The sequence below is a fragment of the Gracilinanus agilis genome, chromosome 1 (assembly GCF_016433145.1).
Source record: "Gracilinanus agilis isolate LMUSP501 chromosome 1, AgileGrace, whole genome shotgun sequence".
Lineage (NCBI taxonomy): Eukaryota > Metazoa > Chordata > Mammalia > Didelphimorphia > Didelphidae > Gracilinanus > Gracilinanus agilis.
The window spans coordinates 128,276,401-128,299,294 of record NC_058130.1 but is presented as its reverse complement, the minus strand read 5'-3'; the positions used below and the strand labels follow the sequence as shown (position 1 = coordinate 128,299,294).

At 35.6% G+C, this 22,894-nt stretch overlaps 1 protein-coding gene across 1 annotated transcript in view; it reads right to left on the bottom strand.

The window, feature by feature from the left end:
* LOC123248482 (phospholipid-transporting ATPase ABCA3-like) overlaps positions 1–22,894 on the bottom strand; it is a 231,050-nt gene that overhangs the window by 132,845 nt on the left and 75,311 nt on the right. Inside the window, exon 8 of the mRNA XM_044677271.1 lies at positions 8,143–8,241. Within this exon, the coding sequence (XP_044533206.1) occupies positions 8,143–8,241 (99 nt within the window). The remainder of the gene's footprint in view (positions 1–8,142; positions 8,242–22,894) is intronic.

Here is a 22,894-nt window from a genome sequence, read left to right as displayed (position 1 = left end):
GATCTCCAATTTTGTTTTTATCTGGGGATTTTTAATTTGTTCTCTTTCTAGTTTTTTAAGTTATAAGCCCAATTCATTGATCTCTTCTCTCTCTAATTTGTTGATATATGCACTCAGGGATATAAATTTTCCTGAATACTGATTCTGATATGTTGTTTCCTCATTGTCATTCTCTTCAATAAAATTATTAATTGGTTCTATGATTTGTTCTTTGATCCACCTGTTTTAAAGAATTAGACTATTTAGTTTCCAATTAATTTTAAAATTGCCTTTTCATGGGCCCTTATTAATAATGATTTTTGTTGTATTATGATCTGAGAAAGTTGTATTTATTATTTCTGCTTTCCTACATTTCTTTGTGATGTTTTTATGCCCTAGTACAGTCAATCTTTGTATATATACAATGTACCGCTGAAAAGAAGGCATATTTCTTTTTATCCATATTCAGTTTTCTCCAAATATCTATTAGCTCTATTATTTTTTCAACATTTCATTCACTTCCTTTACTTCTTTATTTTTTTAATTTGATTTATCTAGTTCTGATAGGGGAAGGTTGAGGTTCCCCACTAATATGATTTTACTATCTATTTCCTCCTTAAGCTCCTTTAGTTTCTTCTTTAAGAATCTGGATGGATACTATTTGGCACACATATGTTGAGTACTTATTTTTCTTCATTATACTGCCTTTTATCAAGATATAATTACCTTCCTTATTTCTTTTAAACAAGTCTATTTTTACTTTAGTTTTGTCTGGGATCATGATTGCTACTCCTGCCTTCTTTGTCTCAGTTGCAGCCCAATAGGTTCTGCTCTAGACTCTTACCTTTACCCTGTGTATGTCTACCTGCCTCAAGTGTGTTTCTTGTTAACAACATATGGTATGATTCTGGTTTTTAATTCACTCTGCTATCCTTTTAGGTTTTATGGGTGAGTTCATCCTATTCACATTCACAGTTATGATTTCCATCTGTGTATTCCCCTCCATTTTGATTTCCTCCTTGAATCCTACCTTTTCTCTTTTTTCCTCTTACTGTCCCCTCCAGTGTTTTGTTTTTAGTTAGTTTCCCCCATTTCTCCTCCCTTATAATACTCCCCTTTTCATCTCCTCCTTTATAATACTCCCCTCACCACCATCCCATTTCTTATTACCCTTCTACTTATTATCTACCCTTCTACTTACTATTACCCTTCTACTATAGGGCAAGATACAATTCTCCATATCAATGGATCTGACTGTTCTTCTTTCTCTGAATCAATTCCAATGAGCTTAAGATTTAAGTATTACCTGTCGCCAACCTCCTCTTCCCTTCTATTCTATTTGCCCCCTTCCCCTACCCTGTGCACTTCTTTATTAAATATATTTTACCCCATTTTACCTTTTTCTCTTAGTATTATCCTCTTTTTCACCTCTAGTTTTTAATATAATTTTTGACATATACTATACACCTTACCACTGTTCCCTCTATGTATACTTTTTCTAGCTACTATCATGATGATAACAATTTTTAAGAGTTACAGATATCATTTTTCCATATAGGAATACATGTCATTTGACTTTATTGAAACCCTTAATTTTTTTTCTCTTATTTACTTTTTTATGATTCTCTTGAATTCTGTAATTGGGCATCAATTTTTTGGTTTAAGTTTTTTTTTTTTCAGAAATGCTTGGAAATCTTCTATTTTACTAAATGACCATACTTTCCCCTGAAAGAATATACTCAATTTTGCTGGGTAGTTGGTTCTTGATTGTAGACTCAGTTCCCCTGCCTTCCAGAATATCATCATATTCCATGCCTCTTGGTCCTTCAGTGTGGACGTAGCCAGATCTTGTGTAATCCTGACTGGGGATCCATGATATATGAATTGTTTCTTTGTAGTAGCTTGTAGTACCTTCTCCTTGGCCTGGAAGTTCTTGAGGTTGGCTATAACATTCCTGGGAGTTGTCATTTGGGAATTTATTGCAGGAGTTGATCTGTGGATTCTTTCAATCTCTATTTTACCCTCTTGTTCAAGAATACCATGGCAATTTTCTTGGATAATTTCCTATGGAATTATGTCTAAGATATATTTTTTTGGTCATGACTTTTAGGTAGTCCAATAATTCTTAAGTTGTCTCTCCTGGATCTATTTTCCATGTCAGTTGTTTTCTCAGTGAAGTATCATATATTATCTTCAATTTTTTCATTCTTTTGATTTTATTTTTTTCTTTTTGTCTTGTGAAGTCATTAGTTTCTAATTGCCCAATTCTAATTTTTAAAAACTAAAATACTTCCATGACGTTCTGGTTCTCCTTTTCCTTTTGGTCCATTCTTTTAAGTCATTTTTCTCTTCTTTTATTTATTTGTTTGTCTGTTTGTTGCTTATTTATTGTCATTTTCCATCAGGTCAATTTTGGCTTTCAATGCTTGTGCTTTTGTTTCCAGAAGACCTATTTTTTTTTTTTGCCATTTTTCTTAAACTTGTCTTATTTGATTTTTAAATTCCTTTCTGAGCTCCTCCAGAGCCTGCATTCAGCTCCCTGGTTTTTTTTAATGCTTTGCTTGATGTTTCCTGGCTCTCATCCTCTTCCATTTGATCCTTATTCCCATAGAACCTTTCAATTGTGGCTTTCTTATTTTTCTCTTGTTTACTTTTATTTATTTATTTGTTTTCTTCACCCTATGGATGCTTGCCCCTCTGCTGGTTTACTGCACAAACACGAGAGTGTTTGAGCTGCTATGCCAAACCTTCTCTTTTCTCAATCCTCTGCTAGTATACTGAAATTAAATCAATTTTGATAACCTGATGGGTTAGCTTGCCCTGGGGCAAATTCTTCACTGTGACCAATGTACAAAGGGTGTTCAGACAGGTGTTCCTGCCATGTTCTTCTCTGAGAGCCATTGTCAGAGCCCTGGACTATCAAAGGTATTCTCTTGTAGCCTCAGCCTCTGCCTGGGGCTCATGCAGCTTGGTCTGATTGCAAGTCTCAGTGAGATGAGTGGGGGAGAGTGTTCCACCCAACAGACTCCCTCCCTTCCCTTTCTTCTCTGCCAGTTCTTATCAGAGCCCTGGACCTCTTGTGGTAGGTCAGAGACAGATGCTCTTTTGTGGCTGCAGTTTCTACCCTAGGCTTTCACAGCCTGCTAGTCTGATCACAGGTCTCTAGGTGATGTGTGAGGGATGGTGTTCAGCCAGCCTGTTTGTCCTTTATCCCATAAAAATAGCTTCTTTGTGCTCATGACAAAGTTTTCAGTTTTTAGCAGAAGACTCCAGTATCCTCCTCTCCTTGTTGGATTTGGGTTTCTGTTTTCTTTGAAGCATGTTATAAATATTGGTGTGAAAGGAGTGTAAGAGAGAGATCTAGCTTTTGGTGCTTCTAAGTCACCATCTTGGCTCCACCTCCTGCTTTTTTAAAATTAAAACTCTTATTCTGTTTTTAAGATGTTATTTTCTTTTTTTTGGTACCACTTTTACCAAGCTGCCTACACTTTTTTCATGATTTTCTTGCATCACTCTTCTTTTCTTTTCCCATTTTTTTCTTAACCTCTCTTATTTGATTTCTAAAGTTCTTTTTGAGCTCTACTAGGAATTCTTTTGGGACCTAAGATCAATTCACATTTTATTTTTGAAGTTCTGGATATAGAAGACTTTGTGGTCTTCTTCTGGGTTTGTGTTTTGATCTTCCCTGTTTCCAGGGAATAGATTTCAAAGGTGAGTTTTTGTTGTTGTTTGCTCATTTTCTAGCCCTTTTCTTGACTTTTAACTTTAAAAACTGTTAAAGTAAGACTCTGTTCCTTTGGTTGAAGGGGTAATATTCCAAGTTTCAGGTTTTTTGTGTACCTTTTTTCAGAGCTAGTTCTGAAGATCTTAAATTTTCAGTTCTCCCAAGTTAGTATGATCTAAGGAGAGGTGTGTTTACAACTCTCTTTCCCTGTGCTCTTATCTATAAACAGTCATAAACCCTCTTTTCTGCCCTAGAACTGTTACCAGGACTCCAGCTCCCCTGTGACTACAAGTGCATGTGTACTAGTGATCCTTTTTATCCTGAGACTGTGACCTAGGACTACAACCCAGATATGCATATAGACAATGCAAGAGAGTTCTGTACCCATTGCCAGCAAAAGGACCCTTTTAATGACATTCTGACCAATTGTTTGACACCCTTAACATCTGTGGAATGAGAGCTGTAGAAGCCATTGATTCATTAGCCCCCAAGGTCTTATTGTTTGTGGTGGGACCTGCCACCTTTCCTGTTAACGTTCTAAGTTGTTTTGGGCTGTAATATTATTTCATCCTGTATTTTCTGGGTTCTTCCACTCCAAGATTTGTTTTGAAGTATGAATTTAGTTGTTTGGATGGAAATTGGTAGAGATCTTTATTCTAGTATCTAAGGCTATCCACAATTTGGCTTGGACATATTGGATTATTTCATACTATCCCCCCTTCATATCCCAGGAGACACAATCAACCTTGGTACTCATATCTCATCACTACCTTTTACTCCTATGATTAGAGGTGTGGAAACATGAACTCCAAAACCTCCTTTTAGGAAGGGGGCTCAGCACAGACATCTCATTTCCCCAAAACTTGAACTACTTTGGAACTGCACTGATTTATACAGCCCTTCATCGCATCTAGAGATTTTCATTTTTCCTATTAATCCCCAAAGCATTTTGTTTATGGATCTTTTATTTTATTTTTTAATTTGAAAAAATCTATTTAATTAATTTAGAATATTTTTACATGGTTCTTTCCCTCCTCTTCCCCTACCCCTTCCTGTAGCTGATGTGCAATTCCACTGGGTTTTACATGTATCATTGATCAAGACATATACTGTTGATATTTGCACTAGGGTGCTTGTTTAGAGTCAATATCCCCAATCATATTCCCATCAACCCATGTGAACAAACAGTTGTTTTTCTTCTGTGTTTCTACTCCTAGAGTTCTTCCTTTGAATGTGGGTAGTGTTCTTTCTCATAAATCCCTCAGAATTGTCCTGAATCATTGCATTGCTGCTAATACAGAAGTCTATTACATTTGACTGTACCACAGTGTATCAGTCTCTGTGTACAATGTTTTCCTGGTTCTGCTCCTTTCATTCTGCATCAATTCCTGGAGGTCTTTCCAGTTCACATGGAATTCCTCCAGTTCATTATTCTTTTGAGCACAATAGTATTCCATCACCAACAGATACCACAATTTGGTCAGCCTTTCCCCAATTGAAGGGAATCCCCTCATTTTCCAATTTTTTTGCCACCACAAAGAGCGCAGCTATAAATATTTTTGTATAAGTCTTTTTCTCTATCATCTCTTTGGGGTATTAACTCAGCAGTGGCATGGCTGTATCAAAGGTCATAGTTCCAAACTGCCTTCCAGAATAGTTGGATCAATTCACAACTCTTCCAGCAATGCATTAATGTTCCAATTTTGCCACATCCCCTCCAACATTTATTACTTTCCTTTGCTATCATGCTAGCCAATCTGCTAGGTGTGAGGTGATACCTCAGAGTTATTTTTATTTGCATTTCTCTAATTATTAGAGATTTAGAACACTTTCTCATGTGCTTATTGATAGTTTTGATTTCTTTATCTGAAAACTGCCTATTTATGTCCCTTGCCCATTTATCAATTGGGGAATGCCTTGATTTTTTTGTACAATTGATTTAGCTCCTTATAAATTTGAGTACTTAGGCTTCTGTCAGAGGTTTTTGTTATAAAGAATTTTTTCCCCAATTTGTTGCTTCCCTTCTAATTTTGGTTGCATTGGTTTTGTTTGTACAAAACCTTTTTAATTTAATGTAATCCAAATTATTTATTTTACATTTTGTAATTTTTTCTAACTCTTGCTTGGTCTTAAAAATCTTTCCTTTCCCAAAGATCTGACAAGTATACTATTCTATGTTCACCTAATTAACTTATATTTTCCTTCTTTATATTCAAGTCATTCACCCATTCTGAATTCATCTTGGTATAGGGTGTGAGATGTTGATCTAATCCTAATCTCTCCCATACTCTTTTCCAATTTTCCCAGCAGTTTTTGTTAAATAGTGGATTTTTGTCCAAAAAGCTAGGATCTTAGGGTTTATCATAGACTGTCTTGCTGAGGTCACTTACCCCAAGTCTATTCCACTGATCCTTCCTTCTGTCTCTTAGCCCATTTCATATTGTTTTGATGATCACTGCTTTATAATACAGGCCACTTTCCTTCACATTTTTTCCCATTATTTCCCTTGATATTCTTGATCTTTTGTTCTTCCAAATGAACTTTGTTATAGTTTTTTTCTAATTCAATAAAAAAAAGTTTCTTGGTAGTTTGATAGGTACAGCACTAAAGAAGTAAATTAATTTGGGTGGGATTGTCATTTTTATTATGTTAATTCATCCTACTCATGAGCAATTAATGGTTTTACAATTGTTTAGATCTAGTTTTAATTGTGTGGAAAGTGTTTTGTAGTTTTGTTCATATAATTCCCATGTTTGTCTTGGCAGATAGATTCCTAAGTATTTTATATTGTCTAGGGTGATTTTAAATGGAATTTCTCTCTCTAACTTGCTGCTGCAATGTGTTGGAAATATATAGAAATGCTGATGATTTATGTGCATTTATTTTGTATCCTGCAACTTTGCTAAAATTATTGATTATTTCCACTAACTTTTTAGTTGATTCTCTAGGATTCTTTAAGTAGGTCATCATATCATCTGCAAAGAGTGATAACTTGGTCTCTTGTCTATTTTAAAACCTTCAATTTCTTTTTCTTCTCTAATTGCTACTGCTAGTGTTTATAGTACAATGTTAAATAATAGAGGTGACAATGGGCATCCTTGTTTCACTCCTGATCTTATTGGAAATGCTTCTGATTTATCCCCATTGCAGATGTTGCTTGCATATATATACATCTTTTAAATATTTATTACATTATACTTTATTTAAGGGTTTCTGTTTCTAATATACTAGGGGGATATGGGAATACTATTGTTTTATTTTTTGATGTAAAAAATATATAGGTGGTGCTTAATAAATGTTTGTTGGATTTAACATCTTATTCATCTTTGCAAATGAGAAGCAGCCAGGTCTAAGGGATAGAGTATAGGTTTTGAAGTCAGGAAGACCTCTTATACAATGATTAGGTGACTTTTGATAACATATTTAATCTCTCAGTGCTCTCTAGGCAATTATCTGAAACCAAAGTTCAGATGAGGTGCTAACCTGCATTGGAAATGAGAAGTAACTTACCTGGTAGTTCCCTCTGACAATGACATCACAGGTCCAGTCTTCATCCCTATTTATCTTTACATCTTGTACATAGTATGTGTTCATTAAATGTGTCTCTAATTGAATTGACTTTTTAATTATTTATTCTAATTCTATAAAAAAGTTTTTTGGTAGTTTGATAGGTATAAGATAAAGTAAATTACTTTAGGTAGAATTGTCATTTTTATTATATTAGCTTATCCTACCCAAGAACAATTAATGTTTTTCCAATTGTTTAGATCTAGTTTTATTTGTGTGAAAAGTGTTTTGTAGTTATGTTCATATAATTCCTGAATTTGTCTTGGCAAATAGATTCCCAAATATTTTATATTATGGAGAGTGATTTTAAATGGAGTTTCTCTCTTCACAACTCTTGCTGCTGGTTTTTGTTGGAAATATATAGAAATGCTGATGATTTATGTGGGTTTATTTATTTAAAAAAAATTTTTTTTAAACCCTTAATTTCTGTATATTGACTTATAGGTGGAAGATTGGTAAGGGTAGGCAATGGGGGTCAAGTGACTTGCCCAGGGTCACACAGCTGGGAAGTGTCTGAGGCCGGATTTGAACCTAGGACCTCCTGTCTCTAGGCCTGGCTCTCAATCCACTGAGCTACCCAGCTGCCCCCTATGTGGGTTTATTTTTATACCCTGCAACTTTGCTAAAGTTGTTAATTATTTCCACTAGCTTTTTAGTTGATTTTATCAGATTATCTTGGTATACCATCACATCTAATTGAATTGAATTTTCTTTGTTCATTAAATTGTGATAAATGTACAATGGAAAATTCATCCTCTGGAAGGCCAGAATTGTTTCTGTTGTGAAAGTTGTACACTAACCTCTCTTTACCCGTAATGACATAATTGTTAAAAATAATAAAGTCCAGAGTTTTGTTTCTTATCCTTACTCACTTAAGGAAGACTTCTTCCATAGTAGTGACAGAGGCACCATAGCTGGCAATGCCCAGCTCTTCCTGTCTCTCTTCCAGTTCAGTAAATAGAGCTTCAAATCTGGAAGGATAAAAGATGAGGGAAAAAGAGTGAAAAGAAACTTCCTTTAAAATAATTTAAAAACTTTTCTCTTTTTGATGTTCAAGGGGCCTTAGTTATATCATAGAGACATTATTATAGTGATTATTGTATTCATGCTTTGATAAAATGATATATGATACTTCAAAGTTTGACATAAAGAAGGCCTGAGAATTAGAGGACTGCTAGCCCCACTGAAATAATTTCTACAGTCCAAAACTTCTGAAGATGCAAGAATTCAGATTTTATTTAGAAAAGAAAGCTGAGTATTATGAGCCAATCTTGTTACTTTTAAGAGAAGATGAAGCATGACTTGTAATGTATTAACATTATAACTTTGGAGAATCAAGAACACTAGGTAAGCACACTGTTCCCACAAAGGGAACATTTATATTCAGTACAACACATCTTTTAAATAATTGTTCCTCTCACTTCTCCTATCCATGTTAATATAGTTCTTTATTACTTCACATTTGGATTATTGATAAAGCCTCCCTCCTTGACTCTTTTCCTCCCTCTAATCCATCCTACATACTGATACCAAGATTAAAAAAATAAGCAAAACCTTTTTCATACAATCAGTCCTCAAAACAATAATATATAATTCATAAAAGCTTACTATGTCAAGGTCCAATTCTTTGTCTATTTTAATTTTTATTCTTAATTATATTATTGCTAAGTCCTTCCAAAAATGAAAAAAGAAACACAATTCTTGAAATAAATAAGTATAATGAAGCAAAATAAACTCATGCATTTCCCCTGTCCAAAAATGTATGTTCCATTCTGCACTATGAATCCATTATTCCTCTGTCAGTAAGTAACGTGCTTCATCATTAGTCCTCTGGAATCACGGTTAGTTGATCAATTGATAAGAGTTTTAAAGGTTTTCAAAGTTATTTTTCTTCACAATGTTGTTATTATATAAATTGTTTTCTTAGTTCTTTTCACTTTTTTTCTGGATCTGTTCAAACAACTCTCTCAAACTTTCCTTCTGAATATCTTAAAATGCAAAAATGTTGTTATATTCATATATCATGATTTATTTAGCCATTCTCCAATCAATGGACACTCCTTTGTTTCCAATCATCTGCTACAACAAGAATTGCTATATTTTTGAACGTGTGTCAAAAGAATGTGTCTTTTTTTTCCTTTGATCTCTGAGGAATAGGCCTATGAGTGATGCTGTGTAATTTCCCTCAAAGGGCATCCGAGGGATTTTTTTTGCACAAAGTTCTAAATTGCTTTCTAACCAATTTACAGCTTAACCAATAGTTCACAGTGCACTAGTGTGGTTTCTTCCCACATACTACCCCTCCAACATCTATGATTTGTATTTTTTTTATCATCTTCTACAAACTGAAATGTGTGGAGTAGAACCTCCAAATTTAATTTCTATAATTTATAGTGACCTTAAGTATTTTTAATTGGTTGATTTAATTGATTGATTATTTTTATTTTTTCCTATGAGAACTACCAGTTCATCGCATATATGCATTTATCTACTGGTGAATGCCTAACATTCTTAAATGTTTATATCACTTATAAAGCTTGAATATTAGGCCTTTATTCCCAGCATCCTTTCCCCTTCCTTCTCCCATGGAGCCATCCCATCACATAACAAATAACATTATTTTAATTAGAAAAAAATCAGCATAACCAATTAATACACTGAAAAAGTCCAAAACCATGTGCAATGTGAAACACCTGTGGTTCTTGCAGTTACATAAAACTTTGTAGAATTTGATAAAATAAAATTCATTCAGAAAAACAAAAGTTCTAAAGTATCAAGTGAAATGATAAAAAGATATAAAGGGGAAATAGCACACATGGACTTCAAACTATTTTATAAACCAGCAGTTATTTTAAAAAAATCTGTTGTTGGTTCAAAAAATAGAGAAAAAAAATCAATGACATAGACTAGCCAAGGGAAAATCAGAAACAATGGAACTTGTGGAGTGTTTGATAAAGTGAAAAATATAAATTACCTAAGAGAAGACTTCTTATTCTCCAAAAACTGTAGGGAAAATTAAAAAGCGATCTGGCAGAAATTAGGCTTGGGCCAATACCTTACACCACATTTCATAGTATATTCTAGATGGATATATAACCTTAATATTAAAAAACATACTTTAAAATTGAATCTATATAAAATTTGGGGAGGCTTTAGTAATTGCTCTCTAGAGAGTTTATACATTTTTTAGTTATTTGGAATGGAATTTCTCTTTCTATTACTGATTCTTGGGTTGTAGTTATCTAAAACTGCTGTTCTGAGGATTTGTTTTGTAACTTGCAACTTTACTTCTGAAGCTATTTTTTGTCTCAACTTGTACCTCTGGGAATTCTATAGTATTTTAAAGGTTACTGTTAACAAATAAGGACAATTTTATTTTCTCTATATTTATCTTTTATGACTTTTATTTCTCGTTTTATTACTATTTTTAGCATTTCTAGAACCATATAAAATAATATTGTGGAGAGAAGATATCCTTGCATTTCTTTCATATTAATTATATAAGATGAAAAAGTCCAAGTATATCCATATCACAAAGAATGCTTTCTTTTGGTTTTAGATAGATGCTTTTTATAAAGGTCTCCTCTACTCTGAATCTGTTGCTTTACCTGGATTCAACACTTTGGAAAAAGATGCTGGTCCCAAGTTAAACTCTTCACCTCTAATCTCATCACCATGGTGCTAACTCAAGCCTTGACTGTCACCTTGACCAACATCAACTTCATCCACAGTCTTCTCTCCGCCCTGATTGGAGAGCCAGAGAATGAAATGCCAAACTCTTCTCAATGCTTTCCTTTATAGAAGAGTGAAACTGTACCTTTCAGTCCACTCCCCTCAGTATCTCCTAAACTTGGTTTCAGCTCCAAAGGACAAGATGGCCCTTTTTTCCTGCCTCTTTTTATATGCTATCTCCCACTTCATTAGAGGGCAGGGACTGACTTTCTTTTTTATTAATTTTATTCCTAGTGCTTAGCACAGTACCTGGTACATAGTAGCAGCTTATTGGATTAGATGAGATATTTAATGTTGGAATATACTAGATATTTTAAAAAGAATTTTCTGTGCCTTTACTTTGTAGTTTTTAGTATGGCAAAAAGGTATATGAGGTGTTCAGGAAGGACTAGCATCTTTGGTGTGAGGGCTTGATGAGTCTTTTTCAGGGCTACTCATCCTTTGGTGTTTATCTTTTACCTACTTCTCATCTTTAGCTCCAAGAAGCTGTAACATGCACAGCAGCCACACTTTGGTAAAACTATCTCAGCTCATAGGTTAAACCAGGTTGGGGGTAACCAACAGATCTCAAACCTGTCAGTGAATTAGAAGAATATTTCCCCTAAGCATGTGAAGACTTGGCAGAATGGGCAGATAAGAAAAATTGTCTAGTGGCCATAAACAGGCATGATGGAGCACCTCGAGCTTCATCAGACATTGAAGATGGCAAAGTCATCCACTGCATCCCAGTCCATCATCAGTCAGCTTGATTTTTGCCACTGGACTTGGATGATTCTGGAAGAAAGAGTGAGGTTGATGACTTTGTGCAACTTGGCCTCACTTAAGTCCTATTCCTCAGTAAATCAGGACATCATCTCATGATGTCATTGGTCTTCTTCAAAATAAAAGATGAACAAGACTACAAGAGTGCTAGTCTTTGTTTTTTCATCAGGGATGCTTGGAAACCTTTTATTTTATTAAATTACCTTTTTTTCCCCCTGAAAGAATATACTCTGTTGTGCTGGGTAGGGAATTCTGGGTTGTAAAACCTAGTTCTTTTTGCCTTCTGGAATATCATATTCCAAGCTTTATGATCCTTTAATGTGGAAGCTGCCAAGTCCTGTGTAATCCTGATTGTATATCCATGATATTTTAATTGCTTCTTTCTGGTTGTTTGTACCATTTTCTCCTTGGCCTGGAAGCTCTTGAATTTAGCTATAATATCCCTGGGAGTTGTTATTTAAGGATTTATTTCAGGCGGTGATCTATGGATTCTTTCAATTTCTAATTTACCCTCTTATTCAAGAATATGACAGCAATGAAAAACATGTAATTTGATATCTTATAATATGATGTTTTTTTTTATCATGGATTTCAGGTAGTTCAATACTTCTTAAATTTTCTCTACTGGATCTGTTTTCTAGGTTAGTTGTTTTTTAAGTGAGATATTTCGTGTTTTCTTTTATTTTTTCATTCTTTTGATTTTGTTTTATCATTTCTTGATGTCTCACAGTTATTAGCTTCTACTTGTCCAGTTTTAATTTTTAAGAAATTATTTTCTTCCATGAATTTTTGAAGCTCCTTTTCATTTTGTCCATTCTACTTTTTAAGAAATGCTTTTCTTCATTGGATTTTTGTACTTTTTTCCTTTTGATCAATTCTGCTTTGCATTGTTTTCATTTCTCTTCTCCATTTGTGCTCTGCTTCTCTTAATTGATTTTTGAAATCCTTTCTGAGTTCTTCCAGAGCCTGAGACCAATTCATGTTTTTCTTTGAAGTTTTGCATATAGCTGCTTTGCTCTCACTTGTCCCCTTCTGAGTCTGTGCCTTGTTCTATTTTGTCTCCATAAAAATATTCTATGATTAAGCTTTTTTTTGATGTTTGCTCATTTTCCCAGTCTTTTTCTTGGCTTTCACTTTTATCTCACAGTGGGCGCTTTTCTCAGGAGAGAGAGGAAACTCTTTTTAAGCTCTGTTTTCCCCTTGCTGCTAACTTAGCTCTATTTTGGGGTTCCTGCAAGTTTTGGTTCTTCTAAGATGATCTGATAAACTGTGGGGTGGGAGCTCTGAAAGTCACCTCCCACCACTGATTTATCCATGGGGATACTGTTGACTTATAGAGCTCAGCACCTTTGAGCTACCTTGTGCTGGACCCTCCTCAGGTTTGGGCAAGGGCTTTGGGTGCCATTCTGCTCTTATGTAGGTCAAGAGTACTTCAGACTGCCTTGCATTGGGGTTCAGGTCCTCAGTGTAGGCTTGGGCTGGGTCTCTGGGTCTCTCTTTGGGCTTACAAGACCAGGCGTACAGTGGATTGCCCTGCCCTGGAGTTCAGGTTTTCACTACAGGTTTGGGCAAGGGCTCTGGGCCTCACCTTTGTCTTGCACCAGCGTGGCTCCCTGCCAACTGCCTTGCCCTGAGGCTTGGGGCCTCAGTTTGAGCTTGGGCTGGGGCTCAGAGCCTCACTCTTGGCTTGCACCAGCCTAGGCACACCATGGACTGCCCTGGGCTAGGGACTGGAGGTCTCACTGCAGGCATGGAACTTTAAGGGATGTGTGTTGCATTGCTGTTGGCTTATATACGGTCTCAGGGCCTCGAAGTTGGCTTTGGCCCTGGTTCAGAACTTGGAACAGTAGGTGAGTATGGGGTTTGCTCTTAACTTCTGTCAGTACTCCTTGAAATGATTTTACTGTGGGGCTGTATTTCCCTCTCACTCCAGTTAACCAGATCCTCTCTGCCTACTTTTCAAGTTTATTTGTACAGGGAAGCTGTTTTACCCTGTTCCCTTGTTGGTTCTTTTACTCCAGTATTCATTTTGTAATGTTATTTTAAGGTAGATTAGAAAGGATTTCAGAGTGGTTCAAGCTTACCCTGCTTCTACTCTGCCATCTTGGCTCCATCTTCATGTATTAATCATGTAGTTTGAGATATTCTGGATCTTAATATGTTGCTTAATGTTTTGTGCTGATTGTTTTCCTAGTGTTGAACTAATCTTCTATCACTGGTATGAGCCCTATTTGATAATAAGGAATGGCTAAATTGCTGTAGTCTGACTGATAGGATTTTTAAAAATGATATTGACCTACAATTTTCCTTCTTTTTTTCTTTTCTTGGTTTAGATATTAAGACTTTATTTAGGACAGCTAGGTAGTACAGTGGATAGAATGCAAGGCCTGGGGTCAGGAGGACCTAAGTTCAAATCTGGTCTCAGATTCCTAACCTGTGTGACCCTGGGCAAGTTACTTAAACCTAATTGACTATCCCTTGATGCTCTTTTATCTTAGAACTGATACTACGACAGAAAGTAAGATTATTTGTCTCATAAAAGGATTCTGGTAGAGTGTTAGCTTTCTCAATTTTTGAAATATAGGTAGTGTACTCTAAAAGTTTAATAGAATCTCCTGTGAATCCATTAGGAATGGGGATATTTTTATTCTTTGGTAATTCTGTTAGCTGAGTAGCTAGATGGAGCAGCAGACAGAGTACCAGGAAGGCTCATCTTTAATCTAGCTAATGGTGTATTTATTTTATAATTTTTTACATTGTTATATTTTATAGTTTCTAAAAGTCACCTTTCATTTTATTCATAAATTAAATGGATATTTTTACTTTTTAATTAAATCTTTTATTTGATTTTCAGAATTTTTATTTTTTATTTGACTTTTAAATTTGTTGGTTTTCTAGTGTTTTAATGTATTGGGGGTCGGATACATGCATGGAATGACTCTGCATCGTACCAAATGGGAACACTGAGAATCTTACTTGCTAGAAGACTTGTGGCAATGTGGAAGAGAAATACCATGGAGACAGGGTAGAGCATACTTGGATAGTCCATTACAGTCATGTAATCCAAGATAAGGCTCTTTGAACGACCACAAAGTCATTTTAAAAAGCCCATCAGTATTAGGATCTGCCCCTTTGGCCATTCTCTAGCTTTGCCGTTATACTTCATGGACTCTATAATTCAATGCTTTGGGAGAGAGATGATGTTATAAGGTCAGAGGTCTTTAAGGCTTCTCCCCTTTGAAGCCATCTGACCATGTGTAAAAGTTTTAGCCCTTGGCCTCTGTCCTTCTGTGATAGGTAAGGGAAGTGAAGTGTCCAACCTTATGAATTTCACATGGACCAGATGGTTCCTCAGCATCCTGGTGCTCCAGACTCTGGGTTGTTAGCCAACATAGTACTGATGCCCTTAGGAGCAAAAGGTTACATTACCTTTGGGGCTTCAGCCCAGCAGAGTGATGCTACTTTGGACATTAATTTATTGGGACCAGTGCTATGTTGGAACTGAGATAAAGAGTATGATAATGAAGAGGAGAGTCCCTGTAGCAGGAAAAATGCTTGTATTTTATTCTTGTTATAGCTTTGAATTTTCCTTTTTAAAGTAAATATCGCTTTGTAAAAGTTAATAGATATTATGTGATTAAATGGAACCTGAGTGCTATTAAAGGAGTGAGGAGGAAATAGCCAATGGCAGTATGAAGAAAGACTCACGGAGTACTTGGGGTACCTTAGAACTCCGTGGAATAGATGTAGCAGGCCTATAGAATGAACCAGAGCATTCTTGATACATTTAGTTGTATGCCTAGTTAATAGACCTGTTCTTTTTCTTTTTCATTGATATTAGTGATCAATGTAAACAATGCACATATAAAATATTTAACGCATCATTATAGACTATAGAAATAGAACATCTACCAAATACTTAGCAAGACATTATGCAATAGCTTGAATTATGCATGAGAAATTCCCCATCTTTCATGTATTGATAAATGATCCATCCCAATACTCTGAATGTAAGGCTAAAAATACAATTGAGAACTCAAGTAATAAAATGGACTAGAGTCTAAGCTATTGCCCCCAATTGCTCATACATAACACTGATCCATAAAAACTTGTGAAGATTATTTAAATAGGTATTGCTCTGTCAACTATTCATAACCAAATAGAAGCCTTCAAAATATAACTACCTAGAAGAAACCAATATTATACGGCAAGAAGATGAGGTACACACCATCCCAGCTATCTTACATGCTATCAGATTTGTCCTGAGTATGTTTTCAGTGAACCTACAGAAAATGTGATTACATTCTTTATAATTTTATTCAACTACGAAAAACCAGTTATTTTATTCTGTGTAAATATCTACAGAACACTAAACATGAAAGAATAATATCAGAGATAGCAAGTTGTCTCAGGATCATTTCTACCAGAATTCAATGAAAAAGATGAGAGCAGATTAATAATAACTAACATTAAAAAAAAATTAAGGTTCAAAATGTGGTTTACCAAGATGGCCTCAAATGAGCCTCACAATGATGCTATGAGGTATCTACTATATGTATTTTTATTTTTTTTAAAACCCTTACCTTCCGTTTTTGGAGTCAATACTGTGTATTGGCTCCAAGGCAGAAGAGTGGTTAAGGGTAGGTTAAGGTAGGGGTCAAGTGACTTGCCCAGGGTCACACAGCTGGGAAGTGTCTGAGGCCAGATTTGAACCTAGGACCTCCTGTCTCTAGGCCTGGCTTTCAATCCACTGAGCTACCCAGCTGCCCCCTATATGTATTATTTCATATTATTACTCCAAAACAGATGAAGTAATAAAAATTCAGAAAGATCTATCAGTATCTAAAAATGAAGTAATCCCATTGGTTACATAAATCATTCTCAAAAAGAGGGAAAGATATTCTACTAAACTTTGTTAGAAAGCAAATAAAGTTTTGATAATCAAACCATGGAGAGAAAAGGCAGAGAAAGATTGAACTAGTTAATGTTGATACAAATTTTCAAAATAAATTTTAGAAGGATACTATAGTAATATATTCAAAAATATTCTTTATAATAAAACTGGATTTGAATCAGGAGGCAGATCTGGTTCAAATTTAGGAAAACCATTAACATACTTCATAAGATAAATAACAAAAAACAAACCCCAAATCCCATATGATTTTATTAATAGATAAAGAAAATTAAAACAAACTGCAGCAATCATTTTTGATAAAAATGATAAAGAAAATAAGAATGGAAGGGTCTTTCCTTAATGTGACCAAAAACATTCATATAAAACAGAGAGCTAATTGTTTGTTATGAAAGGTTCACAAAAAATTACAACTGAAATATAATACACCTCTTATCTCCACTATCATCTGACATAGTACTAGAAATGCTAGATTTAACATGTGGGGTGGAGTTAAGAGGAAAAGAATTGGGGAAGAAGATGGGAAAAACCTTAACAATTTGTAGGAAATATGATAATTTTCTTAGAAAACATCAGAATTAACAAAGAGAACTGAAATGATTTAATGACTTTAGAAAGCTAGTAGAACCCAAAAGAAATCATGCCTCTGAAATCATCATTTTTGTATATTAATAACAAAAAAGGACAAAGATGGAGAAGTTCCACTTAAAATAACTAGACATATGAGAGTAATACAAATAAAATTATAAAAACTGTTTACACAAATAAGGGAAGAACCAAGTGACTAGGGAGAAATTCAATGTCCAAGTCTGGGCCATACGAAAATGATAAAAATATAAACACTCTACAAATTAGTGTACTGTTTTGTGCCACACTAATCAAATTTTCAAGGTAATTCTTCAAGGGAAATAATACAAAAAAGTAGGGGAAAAAGGTCCTGGTATTGCCAGATACCATGTTAAACCCATTTTAGCATATGGAAACTTCTTGAAATTTTACACATATTTTTTGATGCTGAATTAAAAAAGCAAATGAGATTTTTCTATCACTCACTTATTCTTCATTTTATTATAAATTATGCACCTTTAATTGATAACAAAATGTAATTTGTTTGCAGAGAGATAGTGAGAAGTTTTAAAATGTTAAGCTTTCTCCTTGCCTTGTGTCCATGGGGCCTCTATCAGAAGAATTCATTTTTCTTAATGCCTGATTTCCCTATGAATCTATTAGGGAGAGATCTCCCTAATGTCTGAGGACTCCATAACTTTATTCCCAGTCCTTCCTGATGGTCAGGAGTTAGTAGTCCCTTTCCTTTGAAATTCCAGCAGATATCCCTGAATCTCTCTGGGCCTCATCCTTTTCTGATGTAGGTCTGCTAAAGTCGGCTGTTCCTGTTTAGATTAAGACAAAAGGTGGCCACCTGCCTTTTATTCCTTAGTACCCTTTAACCAAGGAAACTAATGAATATCCCCCCAAATTGATTCATTAATTGAGGAAGGGATAATGATTTCATGCAAACCTTAATATAATTAATCAATTCTCTCAGTAAAAAGAGCCTAAGACAGGCCACGATGGGAAGCCTGTTATAGGTTTGTACAAGATGTATGCAGCTAATTCCTTGTGGTTCCAAATCCTGCAATCATCATCTCTTCAATCCCTAGTGAAACTACATATTTTGCAGTCTGCTTTTTCCCCTCCTATTCTTATCCATATACATTCTAGGAAATATTTGCTTTCACCTGGAAAGCTTCCCAGTGGACATGTACTCAATTGCCTCAGGAATATGTAGAAAGTAGAAATTATTCTCTCAAAATTTTCAGCAGGACTAACTAACTAACTAACATTTTTAGGGTTCTACTTTAGTTCAATATGTTGATGACTTGCTTTTAGTGGCATCAGATGCAGAGACATGCCAGAAAAATAGTAGGCATCTACCTTTAGAGCTTCACAAGAGAGGCCACAGTGTTTCTAGGTCAAAGGTTCATTCGTACCTTGCAAAAGAGGAACATTTAGACTTTATTTTAGCTGCCATTGTCCACTCCATTCCCCCCAAGTGTATTGAAGCTATTCAGCAATTCTCTGCTCCCTCTTCTAAGAAGTACCTGAGAGTAATCTTGGGGGCAATAGGTTTCTATAGACAATGGATCCCTTGTTATGGGGGAAATTACTAAGCTCCTTTGATTTCTGACTAAAAATTCAGTCCCTGAACCACTTCAGTTAGATTCCTAACACCCATCAGCTCTCACATTATTAAAACAAGCCATTTTGTCTGCCTTTGCTCTAGGAATTCCACACTATAAAAAGCCATTTACTTTATGTGTACTTGAACAGAGAAGGTAGCTTCTGGGGTCTTGACTCAAATCTTGGGACCTACACAGTACCCAGTAGCTTACTATTTTGCAGAGCCAGATGCAATGGCAGGTGGAACACCTTTCTGCCTTCAAGCTATTGCTACCATAGCACTCTTGGTGGGAAAAGCCTCGAAAACAGTCTTGAGTTCTCATTTAACTGTTCTCTGCTCCTATGAGGTAAAATCATTACTGTTCTAACATAGAACACAAGCATTTTCAGACCAAAGGCTTGCTAGATATAACTTTAATAGAGAATGAAAATATCACCCTTAAACATTATTCAGTTCTTAATCCTGAAACATTATTTCTGGATTTGACAGTTTCTGGGGACACTATATGATTGTGCATCAGTAGTGGACATGGCTGAAAAGTCCTGTAATGATCTCTTTGACACACTTTTTGAAAACCCTGATCTAATTTTATATACTAATGGTTCTTCTTTTATAAGGGACAGCCCATGCCACACTGGCATTATAGTTGTAATAGACCACAATACCATTTGGGCAGCTTCATTACCTTCTAATTTTAATGCTCAGGGAGTGGAATTGCTGGCCCTCCAAAAAAGCTATATAAGTGCAAAGAAAGCAACAATTTACACAGACTCCAGGTATGCTTTTGGGGTCTGTCATGCTATTGGGATACCTGGGTCTAGAGGGTTTTCTGAATTCTGCTAGCAATACATCAAAACTGCAGAGATCATAAAGAACTCCACTCTGTTCTTTAGCTACCCAGAGCCTTGGCTCTCATTCATTGTTCTGCCCACATAGGAGGGACTGATCTTGTCTCTAGGGGAAATCACTGGGCAGACACTGCAGCTAAATTTGTTGCCTTAGAAGTCCCTGATTTAATTTTAACTCTAATATCTAATAATGAACCAAAATTTTCTCTCATAATGAAGAAGAAATGGAGAAGTGGAGGCAGAGGGTTTAAAACAAGGCATATTAATGGGGTTTGAGTGTCATTAGAAGGGAAACCCCTAATTTCTGGAAGCCTCTATCATCAAATATGGCCACTGGTATTCAGGAGAGCATGGACTTCATTAAAAGAGCTTTGATTAGCTTCCCGTGTGTGCCTCTTGTCCTACCTGTCAAGCATATGATCAGCATGATTCCCATGCCAAGGTTTTTGGTGGGCATCCTCTGCCTACAGACTTTTTGAACACTGGCAGTGTGATTTTATCAGTATGCATAAAGTTGGACATTATAAAGTTTGTCTTGTTATAATGGACAAATTCACCAGATAGAGAGAAGTCTTCCCTGGTACTTATGCCACAGCAGCTTTTGTTGTTAAAATATTACTGAGGAGGATTTCCCCCACCCCTACCCCCATTTAGTCCACATGCACACATTGATTAAGATAGGGGAACTAATTTTATTGATTCTGTTTTGTCACAAGTTTATTCTTGTTTTGGAATTACTCCCAGATTCCATATACACTACCACCCCCAGAGCTCAGGTTAAACCGAGTGTTTGAATAGGTAAAAACCATGATGGAAAACTCTGTACTCAAACTCTCTTGAAGTAGCCTGAGATTCTCCCCTTACCTCTATTTTACCCACACAGCAGACCTAGGAGAGATCTATATGTCTCACCATTTGAAATGCTTTTTGGATATCCCCAATACAGGCCAAACCTTTTTATCCTGCATACACATAATTACAAGGGGGCACATTTCTGTTGCTTCTTATATATGGAAATTATGGGTCATATTACATGAAATTCACAACTCTGGGACAGCGGTACAGGCAGGACCCCTGGACTTCTCACATAAAGATCTACACACAGGAGACAAGGTATATGTATAGATATTTCAGTGAACTAGAGGGACTCAGCTTACTTGGGAAGACCCTTTCCAATTGTTGCTAACTACCCTGTCATCAAAATTGGAGAAAGAGACTCTTGGACTCATTGCTCTCAAGCAAAACAAGAACCGTCTACTGACACATTCACTTTCATTATACATTGTTGTCTATTTGTTTTTGGATTTGACTTTGCTTTTATTTTTATTCTTAACTTTTTGTGCTTAGGGAGTTTATGGGTTAATTTAGTCAACTCTGTTTAAAAAAAAGCTACTCTTATTTGGTACTACTTTGTTCTTAGCATTAAGCTATATTACATTTTCTTCTTTTGTTTACCCACATTTGACTTATGTGTTCAAAGTGATAAGGGACCACCCAGTAGCAAGTATGTGGGTTACAATGTGAAGTGCAACCTCACTATTCTATTCTATTTCATCTATGCAGATCAAAACTCAATAGCATAAAGAACAGGTCACATAAATATATATCTTATGCGATTGTTACTTCATTATCACAGTTGAAGGTAGATTTCCCGTGGGGTCTGGTGACCGCCAGGCAATTCTATGTTTGTAACTCTTTAGCTTGCTCTTCTCTTCCCCAAGGGTGGTATCTGACCTATGGTTTGGCTTATGTTACTGCCCAGTGTTGGTACATAATAATTTTATTAGTTGGATAGGTAAGTCCACAGCTAGGAATCTGGGCACTTGGTGTCATACATGGAGCAAGAGATATAGGCCTAATTCAATAGCTACTTCATCTACAGCACAGAGAAATAGATTCTATTGGGAATATTTCTGCTGAGGTTGAGAAATTGGCTCAGGACGTAGTTCAAGCCATCTCCTGAACTTCTAAAGCTATCTTCTTCCTTCAGGAGGAGAATGACTCCTTGGCAAAGACAGTCATACAAAATCAGGTAGCACTTGATATGCTTACAGCTGCTTCTGGGGGATGCCTGTGCTCTTATTAATCAATCCTACTATTCTTACATAAATAGATTAGGTGAAATTATTAAAAATGTCCCTGAGCTTAAAAAATTTTTGAATGAGACTCAGCAAATCGAATTAGAGACCTATGTGACATCTGATGATGCATGGTGGAACCTCTCATGACTACAGGGCACAGTTTTGTTAGCAATGGTGGCAAAATGGGCTTTTTAAATTCTAGGAATTTTTGTCCTTTTCAGACTTTTCCTTAGTTGTTGTATTAAAGTCTATGCTAAGTTTTTCACTGGAGGAAAAACTTATGTATACTGTGTATATATGTATACTTATGTATATATGTGTACTGAAAATCATGACCATATTAGAGCTATAATAGATTTAAATTTTAAGTAATCAATTTGTATTTTTAAAAATACATGTTTACCTGTTACACTGTTTAATGAGGTTTGAGAAATGATCTTTTTGATTTTTTTTCTTTTTTGTTATTTTTAAGAATGATTGTTTAAACTTGAGTTTATAGAATTATAACAGATATTTGATATTGAAGAATCAGTTAACAATGTCTAACAAAATTGACAACACTGCATACCCCAGAGCTAGTTAAAACCTATCATTATTTACTAAACCTTATGAGATTATACCTATGAGATGTTTGAGTCTGATCCCAGGAAAACTACAAAGGGACTGCCAACAACCACTGATAAGTGCTGATACACAGATGATCAGAGTTGTCAAAAACTCCTTTAGGGGTGATAAATGTCAGCTGTTTCAGGGGAGAATCAGAAAAGCAACTGCTCAGCAAAGTTCTGAGGTAGGCCTTTTCTGATTTATCCTGTAGGACATGAGCCAGCAAGACATGAGAATATCCTTATTTGGCTCTGACTCCAGCTTGCTATTCCCTATGTCTCTTGCACAGAGCAGAAATCAGACTAGGGAACCACATTCTCCTTTTTGTCAGACTTCTGTCCTCTATTTTTAGTCATGGCAGATTGTATGTGACCACAACATTGTTGCACCTGACCCATGTGCTTGTAGGATATAAACTGCCTCCATTAGACCTTGAATATGCATCAGAGACTTGTTATAATTTTTATTTATATATTTTCCCCTCTTATTTTTGGGAGGTGA